We start from the raw sequence: 20,054 nt of genomic DNA on the forward strand, positions 1-20,054 counted from the left end.
GGAAAGTCACCAGCAGACCTTTGAGTTCTTCTCGACGTGCCTGAGCTCTGACAGAGAGTGATTTACAACCACGAAGGGCTAAAGGTGCATAAAAGCACCTGATCAACTCTATTGTCATGCAGAACATGGTGTAATCTTCAGTCCTACTGTGAAAAGCTGTCTTTTTACCAGCTCTAAAGGTGTCAAGTAGTAATGGCATGAGCATTAGATATTTCACCATGAAGTGGGCGGGTTTGACATCATGAGGTGGGCGGAGTCAGGCGACAAGCTGATTTCACGTCACCTCTTCCTTACTATTGATCATTGGATTCTGGTCCGATCCTATGCCTCACCTTAGCCCTTCCATCTCTCCCAAGGTTGAAAGGATTCCCTTGTTTTCACTCCTCTCTGCTATCCCTCCATTGTCCTCACATGGATCTCCTTCCTCCTGTCCCTGTGTCACCCACACCACCTGTATCTCTTTGTGAGGCCTGGCAAAATTTGTCACATTTACGGGGAAGCTGAGAAGCAGGAAGCCCACGGTGACCACTCAGTCCCCCCGCTGACATTTCAAACAGCTTTTCCACACTCAGCAGCATAGCAGCAGAGTAGCCATTCAAGTCTCTGACAGCTCTGAGAGGCGCCAGGAGAACATGAGTGGCTCACGCCAGTTGCATCCTGGGAGATTGGAGATTTTATAAAATTACTCCCCTGTTTTTTCTCTGTCTATCATTCCCTCACAAAAAAAGTTTAGTACTTTAGTACAAAAATGTGTCCTTTTGAGCGACAATGAATTATCTTATTAATTTTGAGGTTTTTTTTGTGCTTTGTCAGTAATACATTGATTTTCCCTTTACTTCGTGACACAGAGGTACCAATGTGGCTCATTGGGTTTGTTTTCAGCAAATCAGTTTCTCTGTATTACCACAGTCTGTGCCCAGTGATGGACTGACATCCCATCTATCAGGGTTGCCAGCTCTCACGCATCTGTTGACACACTTACTTATCTTACAGCAAATCCATATTATTCCATTATAAACCTAAAATTAGCTCAATCAAAAGCACTGGGGTAGTTTGAATGCCCTACAGACTAAGGTAATACTGTTACACACATGTAAATAAGTGTGCATGTCTGTGCAGACTTGTCTCGAATTGAAAATCTCACTCCAGCCAGCTGACCACAGTTGGCTACCCTGCATCTATGGTGATCTCCTGCCTTAGGGCCTGTGCATCCTGTGACAGGCCTCAGGCACTCTGGCACCACGCAGTGGTCTGCAGTCATGAAAAAGAGACAGATATTGTGTCATGGCATTCCTGCTGTAATTTGAAGGTTTTAGACAATCCTGTTGACAGGAAATAAGTAAAATTACAGAAAATGTTTTTGCACCATGTAAAAAAGTGAAATGTTATGAAAAATCTCTCCCAGCTAAATCTGAGCATTCTTTGAATAACAATGTTGCTTCCATATAGTGATATGTGCATCAAATTTTTACCGAAGTGGTATAAGTTAACGCTCTTGCTAGCGTTTTAAAAAGGAGGCTTTCTGCAGCGGTCAGCACTTCTGCACAAGAAGCCCCTTCCTCCTTCTCCTGCTGTCAGGGAGCACTCCTCCTCACCGTGGTGGGGGAGGGATTCCCCAAAGCCGTGTCGGTTAAGCTTTCTGGGACATGCAGAGCTAGAGTGACGTTTATTTGGAGAAGCCGAAGAAAAAATAAAACGTGCCAGAAGAACTTTTATTTTGCAAACTCTTCTGTTCCGTTCAGCTGAGACACCTTCCCTTTCCTGGCGGCTCCCACGTTTAAATTCGCTAATTTGTCTTTTACCGTTGGGAGGGTGTTTCTCATTAAGTGTTAGCTTGAATGGTCAGGGAGCGGGCTACGCTTCTTTATTGAGTCTGAAATTGTTCTTTTTTCCCTAAAGATGAGGTTGTTCCTTTGAGGGAACTGAGGCTCAGTAATATGGCCGCAACAAACAGATGATTTTATCATCAGAACGGCCCCCCAGTGTCACGCGTTAGATTGCGTGTGAGAGATGCAGTGTGGACGCCTTGAGCGTGACCCTGCTCGGGCTGCGACCCTGACTCCCGGCTCCAGACGGGTGGCCAATCAGGAGCACAAACTGTACAGCATCACGCTCAGCATTCTGGGAGGAGCTCTGCCCACAGATTCCTGGAACGGGTTGCTGTCTAAAGGGCACGTCTGCCTGAAAAACGACCCCGGGGCGTCTACCGCGAGCGCAAGGCCCACACCATGCCAGTAATCTGCAGCCCAGCCTGTATTTTTATCCCCTGTTTTCATAGCGGCTGCCTCTGGCAGGCTCGTATTTAACGGGCTGCACTTATTATGGGTAGGTAAATTTTCACTAGGCAGTGCCCGGTGTTGGCACAGAGGCCTGCGGCAAACTCATTACCACTTTATTATTCCCCGTCTGACTTGAATTTATCCCTCAGAATGGCAAGCCCCCCACCCTGCAGGGTACATCCTTCTCACATGTTCAGACCCCAGACTCAAACAAACAAACAAACAAAAATGCTACTGACAGATGCTACGTCATTGTTCATCTTAAAAAGGATAATACTAAAGTGCTAAAGCTAAAGGTGCTAAAATGCTAACACTTGATCGGAGGCTGGAAGAGTTGGGCTGTGGATTGTATCTGCGTTATATTGTTATTATTTGGATACGCTGAGGGCCGACTGATGATTGATGACCTATAAAGTCACCTCACACATTTATACTGTTGCCCGGGGTTATTTAGAATGAATTTGGCATTCAGTGTGCGCAGAAAGTGTTTTTCTTAGCAGTGACGGTTATTCTGTAAATTACTTAATGTGTACCCTACTAGTGAAATACATTGTGTAATTTTACTATGTAAGCATGCCAATAGGAGTAAATCCTTGCATTCCGAAGATTCGTAAATGAGCTATGTGAAAGAAACCCTGAAAAGAAGGAATGTTACATATTTCCCAGACTCCCTTGTTGTGAGAGGAACTTGGCTTGAACCCCCAGTAGCCTGATTGCAGGGTATCATTCGGGAAAGTGACTATATCCCATAGCTGTTAATCTGCCTGAAAAAAATGCATGTTATTTCTGTAAGGATCCCGCTGTACAGACTTGGGTCCACATGTGAAATTTGCCAGTCGTGGTTAAACATGCTGCCCCTCCTTAACATCACTGACCTCGTTCTTAGAACTTTGTATTCAAAGCTGTTTGCATTCTGCAAATCTCATTGGTGTAGAAAGGAAATGGATTAATACCGCAGCATGTGCATGTGCACAATGAGAATTAATGATTTAGCATCTATATATGAAGCAGGTTTATATTCGTTCCTGTACAATGGGGAATGTGGCAAAGGCATGTGACGAGCCCTTTCAGTCACCTGCGGATAATTGCCCGTAATATAAAATTCTATTTCGTCTTGGCACAAGCCCAGACTCCGAAGCCCAGGTCGCTGCAGCCTTTTCCGCAAACTGACGGCATTATTTTTTCCCGTGTGGTGAAAACAAAAGAAGTGCTTGGTTAAACTCGTCCCCTTCCGCTGCCCCACGAGGCCCCTGCTCCTTCCTCCGGTCCCATGTCCTCCATCCACAGCGAGCCATGCAAATTGTGTAACATCACGGCTCCAAAAAGGAAGGACTTGGGGCCACAAAGCGTAGCGCTAAAATCAAGTTTAAGATCGCATTAAATTGCACCAGTTTTGCGAGTTCTTTTTTCAAAAGGAGAACAATGAATAGAGTGACCCTACATCCTCATTTTCCCAGACCTGTTCTCTTTTTGGTACCTAAATATGGCTGAAATGTGTGGGATTTCGCTTTGCTATGGTGTCCCTCATGATGAGGATCAGACCTTCATCTGGGCTAAGTGAAGAGGAGTCAATGGCGCTGATCTCACGTTTGTTATTTACTCTACGCTTTCATGCTCTTGATTTGCCGGCTTACAGAATGTGGCAGATCAGGTAGAGTAGCTGGAGGTTAGGGCTGGACCCAGAAACTCTACTACATGCCTCTGCTCTGTGCCGTTGGGACCGGAGAGGTGGGACGGAGACAGGCGGCCCATCGCGTGCGCCGTGCTGCACTCTAACCCATGGGGAAGAAGAAACAAAAGCAGGCGAGAGAGGACCGTACTGCCGTAGGCCCCCCGCTTCTCCATTTCCACTACGTTTGATGTTTTGGCTGCGATTATGCGTAAAGTACGTCAGCTGGTGCTGGCAGCCTTTGTAATGCAATATCGGCTCTCCCTACCAGTCTCCTGAATTAAGGGACCCGTAATGTAATATCAGGCACCATCCTGAGCTGGATGGGGCTCGCACTCGAACAGGAAAAAGAGGGAATAATTTCTATCTCCTCTAACCTTCTCCCATTATCCAGCTGAGGGCATCTATCTTTTCAGTGTGTAGCGAGATGCCCTTTTACAATTTTAATGGGAACACAAGGAGGGCCCTTACACAATAAAGGTGATTTAGAGACACCAATCCCCCCCCCCCCCTTTTAAAAAACATGTCTCTGGGTTTGCAAGAGGTAACCAGAGCAGAGAAAAGAAAACCACATAAACACGGCTGGAACACGAAGACGCAGAACGCGGGAGACGAACGTAGCTGCGGACCTGAAGTACGGCTATGATTGAACGTGCCGAATTGCTAAACTGCCCAGATATAGACTACCACCCTACTGAGCAACACAAGCATCCAGTTATGTGGCTGCAACTGAATACATACAGCAGTCACAGCTTCAGTTTTAACCGAGATCAGACTTCTGATCTAAGTTTTTTTTTTTAATCAAACGGTGCGATTGTTGGTTCCAGGATCTTTCCATCAATCCTCCTGGGATTATCACAAACCAGTGTCTAGAGTTTACAGAGCATGGTGTGATGGATAAAAAAACATCCAGACAGTGGCAGTTCTGTTGTGGAGAGAGGTCAGAGAGGAATGGTCACTGGAAGCTAACAGGAACAGGTGTTTAAGTTTAGGGTGGGGCCCCAGATTTTCCTCTCCAGGATGGTGAGTCAGGTGAACATCTCTTCTTTTCTCCAGTAAACGTGCCCCAGATCCTCATATGTAACTTGGTCCAGCAGCTGTTACCTGTGTAATTTCCCCTTGACTGATTTAGTTCCTCCTCGTTATTTAGTAAAACCCCCCAAAAAAATCCTCGCTCGCGCATCACGTGACCATGACCTCTCCCCAGAGCGAGCATTACTTGGTGTTTCTGTGGTTGCTCGATGAGAATATTTGGCAGAACGCAGATCATGAAAATGCTGTATACATGCGAGAGGAATTACCGTGGGCATTTTACAGATCTCTCGTGTCACAAACAAATGCAATGGGGCACCGTTTGCACGTCAGTCACAACAGAGCAGGAAAAATAAAACATAAACCAGGAGCAGCTGAACAAAATATTTTCTTTTATTTTGCACGGGAAATGAGCATCGCGGAGTGTATTTGATGGCGTACACAAAAATCGTCCAATAACAAATGGATATTCAACGACCAATACAAACGGTACTGCGACAGACAAACAAAACGAACAAAGCCTGAAGCGAATGTGACACTTAATACTGAGAAAGAGGTCTTTGACTGGAGATTGAGATGAGATGCTTAAGAGGTAAAAAGGTACAAGTACGGCAGGATGGGGGGGGGGGGGGGGGGTTCGGACTGAGAGCAGAAGCACATTAGCAGGGCGACCTGTTTAGCTGCAGGGCCTGGGCTAATGCCTGGTTATTGCTTATAAATCTTAAGACCATTAAAACTTATAAAACTGCGCCCTGTATGGACGGGATGCTGGTGCGGAGGAGCAAGTCTCTCGAGCCGCCCCAGAGCCGTATCTGGAAACAGATCTCTGAAGTTGTACAAGTATGTAAGTAGACAGATGTTTCGCAAGCGAAACGATAATCTTGCAGACATCGATTGGTCTGTAAACATAAGCAAGCCCTCTTTCTTAGTATTACACTTTTTTCAAGATATATTTGTATATATTTTTAAACAGCTGTACATGGCTCTAATGTGTCTTAGCTGGAAACAGTGACCCTTTTTCTCGTTTTGTAAGCATTTAATTCAGATCTGAATACACCATAAAACACAAAATTTTGTTCATTTTTTTTTCTTTTTTTGTTTTGTACACAAAACAACAGGTCAAGAGTTCCAAAGATTCATGCTGTATTTCTGTATGCATGTCGGGAAACGGGTACGAAAACGAAACTAATGGATTAATGACACAGCTGTCCCTTTAAGCTGGGCTGGGGAAAAAAAAACTTATAAAATAATTAATGTAATTAAGGCCACTGCAAATAAAACTTTGCAGAGCTTCATAAGAAAAAAATTAAAACTAAAAAAAAAAAAAAAAAAACATTAATAGGAAAGCTACACTTCTCAGGACCACTTCAGCACCACGCGGCTGGTCCTTCACCTCCTCCGATCGATACTATTTAACTCAATCCACCGTCTGACTCAACCCCACACCAGTTACCCTCCAAAACTCCATCTTCTGATGTTGAAATCCAGAGACAAATGTTTCCTGGGTAACGCTCCTCAAAATGAACGAATCTGACTGCTTTCTGGCCTGCAGAGGACAATCACATTCTTGTAAAAAAAAAAAAACAACATATCTGAAATTACTGATACAGGCAATTCCTAGCTGTAGAGAGAGTGATATTACTCTCAGCTATTTTCACTAAGATCTGCAAATAGATGCATATTAATAGAAGCAGGCTTTTTTTGTTCTTTTTAAAAGTAGTGGGGCTGTCATTTACCTATTATTTTATTTAAGTAGCCAGGTAACCAGTGGCACTAGGAAACCTTGAGAAACACAGACATTAATCAAACCTTGGTTTTAATTGCTCCTTTTGGTTTGTTGAAAAATATGTTTTCTACCATAAAAAACCCCGGTACACCTTTGTGATGCTGTGACAATCTCAGTTGCATTCATATTCAGATTACCTTAACCACCAAGGTACATAAGCCATAATTTTACTATTTTAAAATAATAATAATCTAGAGGAAAAGTAATAAAGTTAAATGACCATAGAGCTTCACAGTGGCTTTTCTGTGATTTTCAGGGGAAATCCAGAACTTTTATAGAGAGTGTTAAATACGACTGATTCAACTTAAGTCTTTGGTCTGAAAAGCCAAGTGAAAATCGTAAAGGCCAAAAATACATGAAAATTACCAAAGACAAAAGGTAAGGAACATGAGAAAGTCATCGGCTGGCTTAGCCTGAGCGGAGAACCTCACCTTCCAGCCCAAAACGGCTGCAGCATGCGCTTCAGCACCTGTCCAATCTGGACCTCCAAAGCACCACCAAAAGATCCAAATATTAACATGGTTTTTTTGCCTCAGAGACCATCTGGTTACCTCAGCCCAAGTACCGTCAGCTATGAGAATCTGTCATTTTTATATAAGCTTCTATTGTATCAATAACATTCAACAGTGAGCAATGCAATAGTTCAAGTAGTATAGAACGCATGGGCCCTTTGAAGGATCCTGGTTAATATAAATTCAAAATAAAAGCACCCCCAGAAAAGGGAAGAACCAAGGACTAAAATTAAAAGCACTGCCACCAGGGACGTGCACATGGGGCTGGACAGCCGCAGTTATTCAGGGCCTGAGTCCATCGCTGGAACATTCAAACCAACGATCGCTCGCCCTTAGGATGACCTTTCGGGGGGGATCTCCCCATCAGCATCCCAGGACAACAGACCGCACCAAGGGACGTCGTCTGGAGTGAGGCCGAGCAGCGCCATTGTCTAAACAATAAGGTGAACCCTCTCCACACCACTGTTATTAGCTAACATCCTTTAAACAGTCTTGCTTTTAGAGGCAGACTGGAGTCACATGACTTTTGGCAGGGTGTCCCATTGGCCTTTCATATCAACATTGTAGCAGTATAGACAATTGCAATAAACAAGACCAATGACGGTCTTGGTACCTTAGCCAATCAGAAATAACCCATGTGACCACTAATGTAATGTATACAGCTCATCCTCAATGAGGCATTTTTCATTTTATTAAGTTTTACTTCCAGTGACATTTTAAACTTCAAAAAGTTTAAACTTTGGACAGAGCACCAAAGTGGAGAATTTCAACAGTCTGGTGCAGCAGACTGAGAGTTTACTGTTCGATTTCCTGTCTCAAATATTCATTTCTTTTCAGCGGACGCCCGGAACAATCTCCAAGGCACTGTAATATTGCTAGAAAATACTGTCCAGCTTAAAATAAATCTAATTTAACATAAAACCTATACGCACTAAAGGCTTTTGTTAAACTGATAATGCATGAACGGATATAATCAACTATAAAGACAATTAAGCAATTAAAAAAACAATTTTAAATGAGACACCTGTTAACTGGTTACCATTCTTCTGTGCCTTTAATTAGTGCATCGCTCTGCTTCTGTTCCACTTGTAACGCGTCACGTCACCAGTGTCACACGCACGTACCAAGTCCTCCTTCTTGCTATCCTCCATGCTTCCTTCATGCAGAATTATACGAATGCTGTCAGGTGTCGAGTGACACAAACAGTACGTAACAGTCCCGGTTATTTTGCCCATTTTTGTTTCTTGCAGTCCTGTAAATCTGCAAAACCATCGTTCGGCTCACGCTCTGAGACTCGCTCTGGAGAATGTGAGACTGCAGATGCTGCTATTTCCAAATAAGTGCTTCAGCCAGGCGATGCTGGTGCCTTCGTGGAAGAAGCTGATTAACGAAGGACACCTTCTCCACAGCACCACCCTCCGCTTTCCTCTGCAGGACAAAATTTTACCTCTTACAACTTTTGAGTTTTCTTTTGGAATTACTGATGTCCCCAACTATAATTCTGGATAGATGTCCCCCCCCCATTATTTCTCTGCTTGGCTAAAGCTTTCAGAAAGAAGCAATCACAATAATAATAACAATAATAATAATAAACTCATCCTTAACAACAAAGGTTATGCACTTTCCAAAGTCCAGTCTGATGCAGGCAGGAGGATGCACTGAGGCTGGCTAGAGGCTCCCACAGGCTGCTACTCTCACATGTCCTGCCCCCTCCGCTGACCGGCCACATTCTACATTAACCTTTCATGTCGAGCGGAAGCGGAAGAAAACTAAATGAAAACGGTACGATTTTCTATGTGTGTGGCTGTCCGACAGCAATACATCGAGACAAACAAATAGCAGAAGGAAGGAAAAAATAAAAAGGAGGAGAATGAAAGCGTTTGAGAGTCCCGGCTGAAGTCTGGGCAGCGGGGTCCCCAAACTCAGGTCCCTCTTCTTCTTCACATTCACAGACGCTGAAACCTTCCATGTGCAAATTCAAGCAGTTTTGAAAGAAATGCCCTAAAATTGTCCTGGTAAAAATATATATTTATATATTTCTATAACTCCACGGTAGCTGACACACGTGGGTTGCAGCATTGTTTTCTCTATTTTTCCTTTTCTGCCCCCCTGCGCAGGGCTTCATCTCTGCAGCGGGGGCGCCAGCGAGTGCACGGGGAAGGTGAGCCGCACATTGAGGGCGTCGTTGTGCTGTACCAGCGACGCACGCTGATAGTGCAGCACCAGCTCCTTCAGGCTGCCGTACAGGTTGTAGGGCTCGGCGAAGCCGTAGCCGCTCGCTGTGCTGTAGATCACGCAGTGCTTCACCTCGCTGTCCGCCCTGTGGGGAGGAGGATGCATGTTACTGTGGGTGTATGCAGTGACACTACAGGACAGACACTCGCATCGCAGGGCAGGCCTGCACAGACAGATACTCACACCGTGGAGCAGGCCTGCACATACACTCACACCACAGACCAGCCCTGCACGCAGACACTCACACCATGAAGCAGGCCTGCATAGAAAGATATTCACACCACAAACCACTCCTGCGTAGACGCACACCACAGAGCAGGCCTGCACAGCCCAGCAGACAGATACTCACACCACGAAGTAGGCCTGCACAGCCCAGGAGACAGATAGAGCATGGTGCAGGCCTGCACAGGGCTGCAGACAGATACTCACACCACGAAGCAGGCCTGCACAGTGATACTCATACCACGAAGCAGGCCTGCACAGCCCGGGAGACAGATAGACCACGGTGCAGGCCTTCACAGGGCAGCAGATAGATACTCACACCACGGAGCAGGCGTAGCAGCCTGGCTTGCTGCTCTCGCGGATGAGAAAGGCTCCATCTGGCTTCCCTAGCAGCAGCTCTTCGGCCTGCTGGCGGTTCAGGGGGCCCACAAACCAGCTCTTCTCGTCATGGTGGGGTAGGTTCTCGTCCTCCTCGGCCACGCAGTAGGCGCTGCAGACCAGGCCAGAGTGAGAATGGGACACTGGCCGAAAATGTAGGGTTCAAAGCTGACTGTACTGGCTGTAGCAGAATGCTGGATGCCAGGCCCTGTTTCCATACCAACCACACAGATGCAGCTGGCATGACGCACAGCAAAAGCAGGGAGGGAGCTCAGTGCAGCAACAAGAACACGATCACGATCAATTACGGCAGGGGGAGGGAAGGCATGATGTACTCACTCGTCAGTATTTTCATGTTTTAATCCAAGCCACTCGTTGATCTGCTTCTGCCGCACACCCTTCTGATTGAGCCAGCTATTTTGGGGGGGGGTGGGGGGGGGGGGGTGGGGAGAGATACAGAAAACACTCAGGACAGGAGTCATCCTGCAGTGTGGAAAGAAGCTCGGAGTGACACTAGCTGAATGGGACCCCAAACTGCAGAGTCCGCCCTCCTGGAGTAACGGCAAGGATGCGGGAATGGGGGAGCGGCTCCTCATACAGACACACCGAACGCGGGATCCGTTTGCATGGTCACTCACAGGATGTACTGGTCCCGGATCTTGCGCAGCTGGATCAGGTCGGGCTTCAGGCTGTTTATCTTCTTGTCCGTCTCACGGTTGTCCAGCGCCTGCCTCTTCAGGTCCTGCTCCAACCGGGACTTGCTGTCATGGATCTCCCCCAGACGGGACTTGAGCTTCTCACAGTTTATTCGGATCCTGGCGGACGAGGGCATTGAATGAGGGGTCACCCAAATTTTGGACTCGCACATGTAAGCACTGCACTAAATTTATTAAATGACTTTGCTAAATTTGCCCTGTCCCTTTCAGTACAAATAGCTATCGATCCCCCCATCGTTCATAACTGCTTAAGCAGAGCCTTGAGCCTATTGCAGGAAGCGCGAGGATAACGGAGGACAGAGCACAAAAGGACACTCACATGCACCAGAAATTTAGTGTCACTAACTGACCAAACTACATGCTTTTGGCCGGGAACATGGGGGAATCATGAGGAGACCGAAAAGGGGCTCAGCCCCCATGAAGCCCAGGAAGCGATGGAACACGGCTAGACTTACCGCTCCATCTCCGTGTCACTGCCGTCCATGTGGAAACGCTCTATGTACTCCTGGCTGCAGTGCTCCTGATTCTGGAACTGCTCCTCGAAGATACTGATGGTCTCGCTGAAGGCCTCGATGGCGGTCCTCTTCATCTGAATCTCCTGTGTGCCAATCGGGGTGGAAATCAGTCAGCTTGGGCGTAAATGTACGCAGCGATACTGGGACCCTGTCAAGACTTGGAGATGTAGCTCGATGTCACCCAATAATAAATCTAAGAAAACTTCACTTGCTAGGATCCCAAGAGGAGACGTGTAACGTGACATGAACGGCCGGAATACTGAGCAAACGGAGGGTACCTGCGAGGTCTTGCTGTACTCTTCATAAAGCCGGTCATACTCCTTGCTCTTTTCCTGATAATAATTGTGATATTCTTGGAGTTTCTTCCCAACAGCTTCAATGCTGTCTTCCTTCACCAGCTGGTCCTAGAGACACATACGTGAGATACAGTTTTTTTTAGGCTGAATTTTGGTGATCTGGGCAGAAAATGGCCCATGTACATGCACACGCAGACCCACGCAGTATGAATATAGAGGCTCTGAGTGACATTTTCCCTGCTAACACCCACTGGCATGCTGATGTGTGTAATGTTTTACGAACAGCCTTTTGGAAGTAAATAAGCAGCACAGTATATCGGCAAACAGGAAAAAAAATGGCTCCCTGTCCTTTCAACTAAGTGGAATAGTCTGTCTTGGGTGGTGGTTGTGGGAGCTATACCTGCTGATAGCGGGAGATGGGGTACGTGAGCTTGACATCCAGTTTGGTGTTGTACTGGGCCAGTGACTCGTTCTGGTAGTGCCGGATGAGCTCCACCACGGAGTCGAAGGTGAGGGGGTCAGAGAAGCCGTACTTTCCCTCCCTGTGGTAGATCCTGATCAGTTTGTTGTTGCCGCCTTTCCTAGAGAGGGCAAGGAGAGGGTATGAGACAGGAGGCCCAAATCACCTGGCAAATCAAATTCCATAATTCCAAAGATGGAATTATGCCTTGGTATTGCAGAGCGGATGAGGTCCGTATTACCTCAGGGTCAGCGTGTAATCACCCTGAATCTTGGTGGATGCATCCCGGACCAGGAATGTGCCATCAGGCATGTCACGAAGTTTCTCGTTGACCTCCTCTCTGCATGGGAGGGCAGGACACACAGGTTAAGTCTAAAGAGTGTCCAGGCAGGCGCAAAACAGTGTTGACAATGCCCTGGCTGCTCCTGTTGATTTGCTTGTTCTCCTGCCACTCATGCATGTCCTCCAATAACAATCAAATAACCAGAATGAACAGCCCACAGCCCTTGGAAAGTATGTGTACAAGGTGCTCTGAGACACGAAGCCAAGTTTCACTCCAGTCGTGGGCAAAGTCACTGTCCCATGTCTGCCGCAGATGTCAGATCTGGGAAACATCTTGAGATACTTTGGCTCATTAACCCCTGTCCTCTGAAGCACTAGAAACACACTATTCTACACTCCCTTCCCCCCGCAAAATCATGGGGGCATGCTTTCAAAACACGTCTCAGTCCCAGAGGTCCTGCTAACCTCCACCCCCACCAGCTGCCTCCTCCCACTTTGACAGACAGACTTCTGCCATAAGGTTGTCAGCTCTAATCTCAAAGGGGAGAAGGAATTGCTGTTGAACCCTTAAGCTTGGTACAGCTCTGGTGAAATTCTGATGTCACTGTGTATTTTAGAAACTCCGATCTGGTAGAAACGCAAGCTGGTCCATCCCACCCCACCCAGCCTACTCAGTAGCCACAGGTACAAAGGGAGCAGTGCTGATGCAGTCATTACTCTCTCCAACAGCAACCACCAGAACAAAAGAACTGGAGGGATCGGTGTAAAAGGTTGTCTTCTGTCCATCCATTAGCTGGTAGACCTGTCACTCAAGCAGGTCCAGTAAAATGGTTTCATCTCCAGAAAGCGACTTCGAAAAGCCCGACTCCAAATTTAGTTGGCAGCGGCCTCGCAGAGCAGCGCTTTAATCTGTGAGACGCCCAGGGTTTTACGAGCTCGTGTGGAAGCAGCCTTGGATGCTTGATGCTTCGGAAGATTTAGCCCCTCCCACCCTGATTCCCCCACCCCATTAATCTAAACCTGCTGGACTTGTGTGTGTTCAAAAGAAGCAAAGAGGCTGGGGACTGGAGCCACAAAATCATCAGGTCTTATGTTCCTTAGACCAATTTCAGGCTGGCTGGCTCTAACAAGAAAGAGGGAGTGTCCAAGGACAGGTCTGCTGACCATCTAGAAGTTGGGCAGACCCCCTTGAGAAGAGAGTAAGCTTCAAATGGCCAAAAATCCCATCGCTATTCATCATGAGGCAAGGATCTGGCACTTTCTGAAACACAATTGATGAAGCACCACGGTGCCCATTGTCTCATGTGCTGACTCCAGGGAGGTGTGAGAGAGACAAGAGCCTTGTTGACGTCAACCTACCTGGAGATGTCTCCCCAATACCACTCAGCCTCCTGGAGGGAGCAGTCGGATGCTTCCTTGATGCTGCTGGGGGCCGTGGGCTTGGCTGGCTTGGGTGGAAGAGCTGTGGGAATAACAAAGACAGAAGAGAATGAGTCACCAAGCCATCTCGCCAACCACCATCTTCTCAACCTTCCCTCAAAGTTGCTGTCCTATGGGCTGAAGCTCAGAGACTTCCACTGTGTCTGAGTAAGCAAATACAGCAGAGTCATAGGCAAGCAGGGATCTGTGAAACACTCTGCTGGAGATCACAAAAAACATGTATTCAATTATGCCAAGATCCCATCTGATGAACTAAGGGTCTCTCGCTCAGAGTGTTATATTCCACATGAAGATTTATTACTTTACGGATTTTACGCTTCCAGTTAAGGCTGGAGAATGTGCTTATAAGGGAAGTGAGTGTGAGTTTTAATCAGGCCACATACACCCACTTTTATCCAGATAAGGATCTCACATCTACGCAGCTGTACAATCGGACCAAGGAGTGGGAAGTGGGCTGCTTTTTGTGCTCAAGTCACTAAGTGGCAGGTGCAGGAAGTGGCTTTGGGTGCTCCTGGGAACAGGGGGGGTCTAGCTGCAGAAGGGCGGTGAGGAACAGAGCTGCCAAGTCATGCAGCCCGCTAACCGTCTCCTGCTTCTCCCTCCACCCACCCAGCAGCCAACTGTACCCTTCACCAACTCCAGGGCTGGAAGGAATGTAGGGAGCAGAGACTCCTGGGGTGCACAAAGGCCCATTCAACTAAATGAGGCAGGGGGAGGGAGTGGGGGGCAGGCAGGAAGCAGCACACTGACAGACTGGTTTGAGGGGCCGGTGCTTGATGCCCACCAGCGTCAAGGGGCACAGTTAGGCTGGGGTGCGTTACAGAGCACGCAGCAAGATAAAGGCACAACCCGGGGGGCTGGACATGCTTGACTGGGAGGTGGAGGGGGGATGAAGACACCCAGGTGATATGCTCCCCCCCCCAACCTGTATGCATCCGTTCACTTGTCCAAGATAAACTTTAAAAACCGCTCTCCAGTCCAGACACTGAGTGTCCCCCCCCAACCTTAAAGCGGTACTTTCTCTGCAGCGAGAGCAGAAAGGTCATCTGCCAAGAAGATTCCCCACAGGCCAAAAATAAGCAAGAACAAACACTCCTAAATGAAGGAATCAGAGTTCCTGGTTGCCGCAAAGCACCGTTGCACTGAGGCAGCAGTGCTGAACGTTAGCATCTCGCAAAGCACTGTCATGGGGCACACTGCCACTGTCACCCAGCCAGAGGCACAGTGATACAGCAGTGCTGAACGTTAGCATCCCGCAAAGCACTGTCACGTGTCACACTGCCACTGTCACCCAGCCAGAGGCACTGTGATACAGCAGTGCTGAACGTTAGCATCCCGCAAAGCACTGTCACGTGTTACACTGCCACTGTCACCCAGCCAGAGGCACAGTGATACAGCAGTGCTGAACGTTAGCATCTCGCAAAGCACTGTCATGGGGCACACTGCCACTGTCAACCAGCCAGAGGCACAGTGATACAGCAGTGCTGAACGTTAGCATCCCGCAAAGCACTGTCACGTGTCACACTGCCACTGTCAACCAGCCAGAGGCACTGTGATACAGCAGTGCTGAACGTTAGCATCCCGCAAAGCACTGTCACGTGTTACACTGCCACTGTCACCCAGCCAGAGGCACAGTGATACAGCAGTGCTGAACGTTAGCATCTCGCAAAGCACTGTCATGGGGCACACTGCCACTGTCAACCAGCCAGAGGCACAGTGATACAGCAGTGCTGAACGTTAGCATCCCGCACAGCACTGTCACGGGTCACACTGCCACTGTCACCCAGCTAGAGGCACAGTGACACAGCAGTGCTGAGCGTTAGCATCCCGCACAGCACTGTCACGGGTCACACTGCCACTGTCACCTAACCAGAGGCACAGTGACACAGCAGTGCTGAACGTTAGCATCCCGCACAGCACTGTCACGGGTCACACTGCCACTGTCACCTAACCAGAGGCACAGTGACACAGCAGTGCTGAGCGTTAGCATCCCGCACAGCACTGTCACGGGTCACACTGCCACTGTCACCTAACCAGAGGCACAGTGACACAGCAGTGCTGAACGTTAGCATCCCGCACAGCACTGTCACGGGTCACACTGCCACTGTCACCTAACCAGAGGCTCATGTGCTGAGTGTTAGCAGTCATTACTAGCACACCAACCCACCCCACTGCATCCCATAAGGAAGACACCCCCGCCACTCTCCAGGCCTCAATGGCTGGACCAGGTCAGGTCCTGATGACCGAACACCAGCCACATTCACCAGTGTAACTAGCTCACCAAGCTTGTGTGGAAAAGGGGGGGGGGGGGGGGGTTGGGGTACGTCAGCCAATTACACCTCACTGGATGGGAAACTGGAAAGAAGGAAAATATTTTCATATGACATAAATTTAAAAAAAAAAAAAAACATCCGCTACACCCAGTCACCAAAGTGGAGCTCCTTTCCCTCTGTAAAAATGTTCTGGCTGACGCAAATCACTTAACTAAGACCCGTTTGTCCGGTCCAACTACATCTGAAGGCCGGTCCCTCATGTGGCAGTTAATGATTAATGCCGTTCCACTCTATCCCCGCCGACACCATAATTGCAAGATTAATTATATATCCCGTAGCAGGCTGCACTGGAGACTCGTTAATGCAGCTGTAAACTCTCACGCTTTGAAGCGAAGGAAGACGGTGAATGTGGCTGTAAGTGATGTGGACCCACGGCACAAAGCAGCATTCAGCGATCCAGGAGGAGAACTGCGAGTTTCACGAAAAGGGACATACTGAGCTGAGCAGCCCCTCCCGGCTCACGTCCGGCCCGGCGCATGGACAGAGGCGCAGGTGCAGCACCGTAACGTAGTGGAGCGTATTCCAGGCCGGCAGCACCACGGCACCTGAGTGATTCCACCACCCAGAGAAAAAACCCGGGATGTGGAGCCTGGGCGACGTAGGGAATTGGGAATACCTCCACCTTCATCAGGGAATACCTCCGCCCTCACACACCCTCATCTGGGAATTCCTCCACCCTCACCAGGGAATATATCCACCTTCATCAGGGAGCACCTCCACCCTCACACATCCTCATCAGGGAATCGCTCCACCTTCATCAGGGAATAGCTCCACCTTCATCAGGGAATACCTCCACCCTCACACACCCTCATCAGGGAATACCTCCACCTTCATCAGGGAATACCTCCACCCTCACACACCCTCATCAGGGAATACCTCCACCTTCATCAAGGAATACCTCCACCCTCACACACCTTCACCAGGGAATACCTCCACCCTCACACACCCTCACCAGGGAATACCTCCACCCTCACACACCCTCACCAGGGAATACCTCCACCCCTCACACACCTTCACAAGGGAATACCTCCACCCTCACACATCCTTCATCAGGGAATACCTCCACCCACTCACACCTTCATCAGGGAACACACACACACACGCACACACACACAGGTTTGTAATTATATCTCTGTGGGTGACTCTCCATTCATTTCCATTGGGAAAACTCTAATCCCAACATGACAACCTTACCCCTAACCAGCTGTAACCTTAACCATAAGTAAACAAACAAAATACAAGACTCCTGGTATTTTTAGTTTTTCGATTGCATTCACAGATCTTTGCGAGGACCTGAAAAATAGACCCACAATGTAATATAAACCTAATCCACACACACACACACACACACACACAGGGCACACAACAGACCTGTCAGCTGGGATGCCTCCTGCAATAACATTACAAAGATTTAATGGGAGGGCAAGGGTCCATACATGGGTCACCTGCTGACAGAAATAGCAAAGGTAGTGGAACAGAATAAAAAAATCACACCGCCGGAACGGCCGATTCTGCTTTGTGAAGCCATCTTGTAGCCATTACCTGCATTGTTTCCAACTTGGGAAGGGATGGCACGGTTTGGCTGGGTTTCCAGGTCAACTCAAGGGGTTTCACTTCATAGCATTAAAACTGAGACCCTCCCCCCCCCCAATTCCCCAACACAACAAATAAATGGGGAATAAACGGTGAATGACTATTTAAAGGGCATCTCAGCATGCCTGTGTCACTGAGCCTCAGCTGCGAACCGGACCGGCACCGCAGTCTGTCAGTGATATCGGATGGAGCGGGCCAGAGGCCGCCCCGGAAAGGGCGCGTTGAAAAGAAAACAAAAGAACCTCCACCAGGTTAATAAAATGCCTGTCAGGCTCCTGTGAACTTCCATATAAATCAAAGTAATGCCTCGAACCACACCCAGGCTACACCCCCCCCCCCCCCCACACACACACACACACACACACGCATACACGCATACACCACCCCGGCTCCCGAAAAAAGAGAGGGCCAACCTACAAGAGGTGAGGTGTGTGGGGGGGATGTGATATGATTTTTGATTTGGCAACACAGGTAAGAGGTAAAGCCCCCCCCAAGGCCCTGTCTGACCCCCTCCCTGCATCTCCGCTTTCATCTCTCATACTCTGGGATCAGGCCAAGAAGGGTCAGAAGTTAACCTTCTTAACACACGGAACCTGATATCGCCAAACCTCCCCCCCCAAGCTGATGAATCCAAAAATGCCCCATCTGGTGAATACGTGTCTGACGGGCAGGTACAGCTCTGCGGCCGCAGCAGAGAGAAGCATGTGGCTGTGAAACGGTCTCCGGATTGCGGAGGTGTCAAACACTGGCACAGATTAGCATGAGCAGATTAGCGTGAGCAGACGGTAACACCAGGCCACTGGCCCCAGTGGCGACTCTCATTTGTAGCCTTATAGATGACCCCCCCCCCCTTCCAATTCTGTCTTGGCTCACTGGGCCTAACCCACACAAAGCAATGAGAAGCGATGTGTTGCCGTTGGAGACCAAGGAGACAGCTGGTCCCACGGGCATCCCTCCACCTGTGAAGAAGGGCCCTGGCGGAGGGGCAGAGAGAATCAGAGCACTGCCCCCCCCCCGCAAAATAAAAACGTTTGTCAGGCTCCTCTCCCTCAGTCACAGACCCCAACACACGTCCATATAATATTCTATCCAAGAATAAATATTCTAATGAACATCTGCAAGACATATCACCCCCCCCCTTCTCACAATCCCCCCGGGGGGTTAGAAATGACACTACCAGAGTAAACCGCACCAACTCACAGGAAGCCTATAGAAACGGGCACAAATATGGAGGAGGGGTGCCATAGCGCGAGTATCCTTAAACCTCCTACTTTTACTGAAACACCGCAGGACTTAGCGAGCTGGTACTATTGTTAACTTCTGGCAAACTCGCTTTGGCGGCGTATATGAACATTCATGAACATCATATTATAGATACGAGTATTAATCTGATCGCTGGGATCCCTCGCATTCCCTTACGACCAACACGTATAACAAATGTGAAATGTAACAATCTGCACAATGACAGTTACTTTCATTTTTTTAAATCCGTTTTGGCTTGTCCGATTTATGCTTAAGGTTCTGAACCGAACAGCGGATTTCAACAGAGAACTGAAACGACTTCGTGACTTCTTTATTAATGCTCTTCTTCTGAATTTACAAAAATCTTATCACGTCATAAAATTAAGTTTATAAACTAAAGCCATACCTTAATTTGCAAACTTAAAGAAAAGAAAAGAAATAAGCAAGCAACACCGAAGACCGAAAGAAAATTAAATGCGGACACATTTTAAAGGAGCGGCTCGCACTACACAGTAAAACTACAATAAACTAGTTCAGCAAAGATCTTGCAAATTACTGCACGTCGCAAGAAAACTACCGGAACACAAAAACAAAAAGGAAATCCTGATAGCCAGACGGACTACAGATACCGCGACTACAGGTATATAAAAGCATGAACTTGGGGAGAAAAATGTCTATGTACACCAGAAAAGTGGCGAGAAAGTCGAACCGCTTTATAACAGTAATATAATTCAACAGCGCCTCCATCTATAACATCTGCGACGTGAAGCAAAGGCATGACAGAGAAAGAAGCAGCGAGTGACTATCTGAAGGCAAAACGCCACATCTGAGGACGATGATCACTACATGACATGACAGTTACAACGAGACGTAATGTACCGAACTGCTCCTACGTATAATGCCAGGGTTTCGACATGCATTTGTTGGATTTTTCTACTAAAAGCCTGCCCCTCCCCCACTCCAGGGGCAACCGAGTTGAATGTAATTGAGTGATATGAGTAATCAAACATAACACAACCCCAAAAGTCTTAAGTATGCTACACCGCGATGATCGTATTTAAAGA

General features: G+C 47.9%; 1 protein-coding gene across 3 annotated transcripts in view; it reads right to left on the reverse strand.

Annotated features, from left to right (window-relative positions):
• Positions 1-5,352: 5,352 nt before the first annotated feature.
• Positions 5,353-20,054, reverse strand: part of LOC125716953 (phosphatidylinositol 3-kinase regulatory subunit gamma-like) — a 106,768-nt gene continuing 92,066 nt past the window's right edge. For all 3 annotated transcript variants that reach the window (XM_048989832.1, XM_048989831.1, XM_048989833.1), the window contains 9 exons: positions 13,742-13,844; positions 12,342-12,440; positions 12,041-12,221; positions 11,623-11,748; positions 11,285-11,427; positions 10,752-10,928; positions 10,453-10,527; positions 10,055-10,225; positions 5,353-9,598 (listed from right to left, as the gene is read on the reverse strand). In XM_048989832.1, the coding sequence (XP_048845789.1) occupies positions 9,400-9,598; positions 10,055-10,225; positions 10,453-10,527; positions 10,752-10,928; positions 11,285-11,427; positions 11,623-11,748; positions 12,041-12,221; positions 12,342-12,440; positions 13,742-13,844 (1,274 nt within the window). In that variant the 3' untranslated portion in view covers positions 5,353-9,399. The remainder of the gene's footprint in view (positions 9,599-10,054; positions 10,226-10,452; positions 10,528-10,751; positions 10,929-11,284; positions 11,428-11,622; positions 11,749-12,040; positions 12,222-12,341; positions 12,441-13,741; positions 13,845-20,054) is intronic.

This window comes from Brienomyrus brachyistius, chromosome 21, assembly GCF_023856365.1.
Source record: "Brienomyrus brachyistius isolate T26 chromosome 21, BBRACH_0.4, whole genome shotgun sequence".
Taxonomy (NCBI): Eukaryota; Metazoa; Chordata; class Actinopteri; order Osteoglossiformes; family Mormyridae; genus Brienomyrus; species Brienomyrus brachyistius.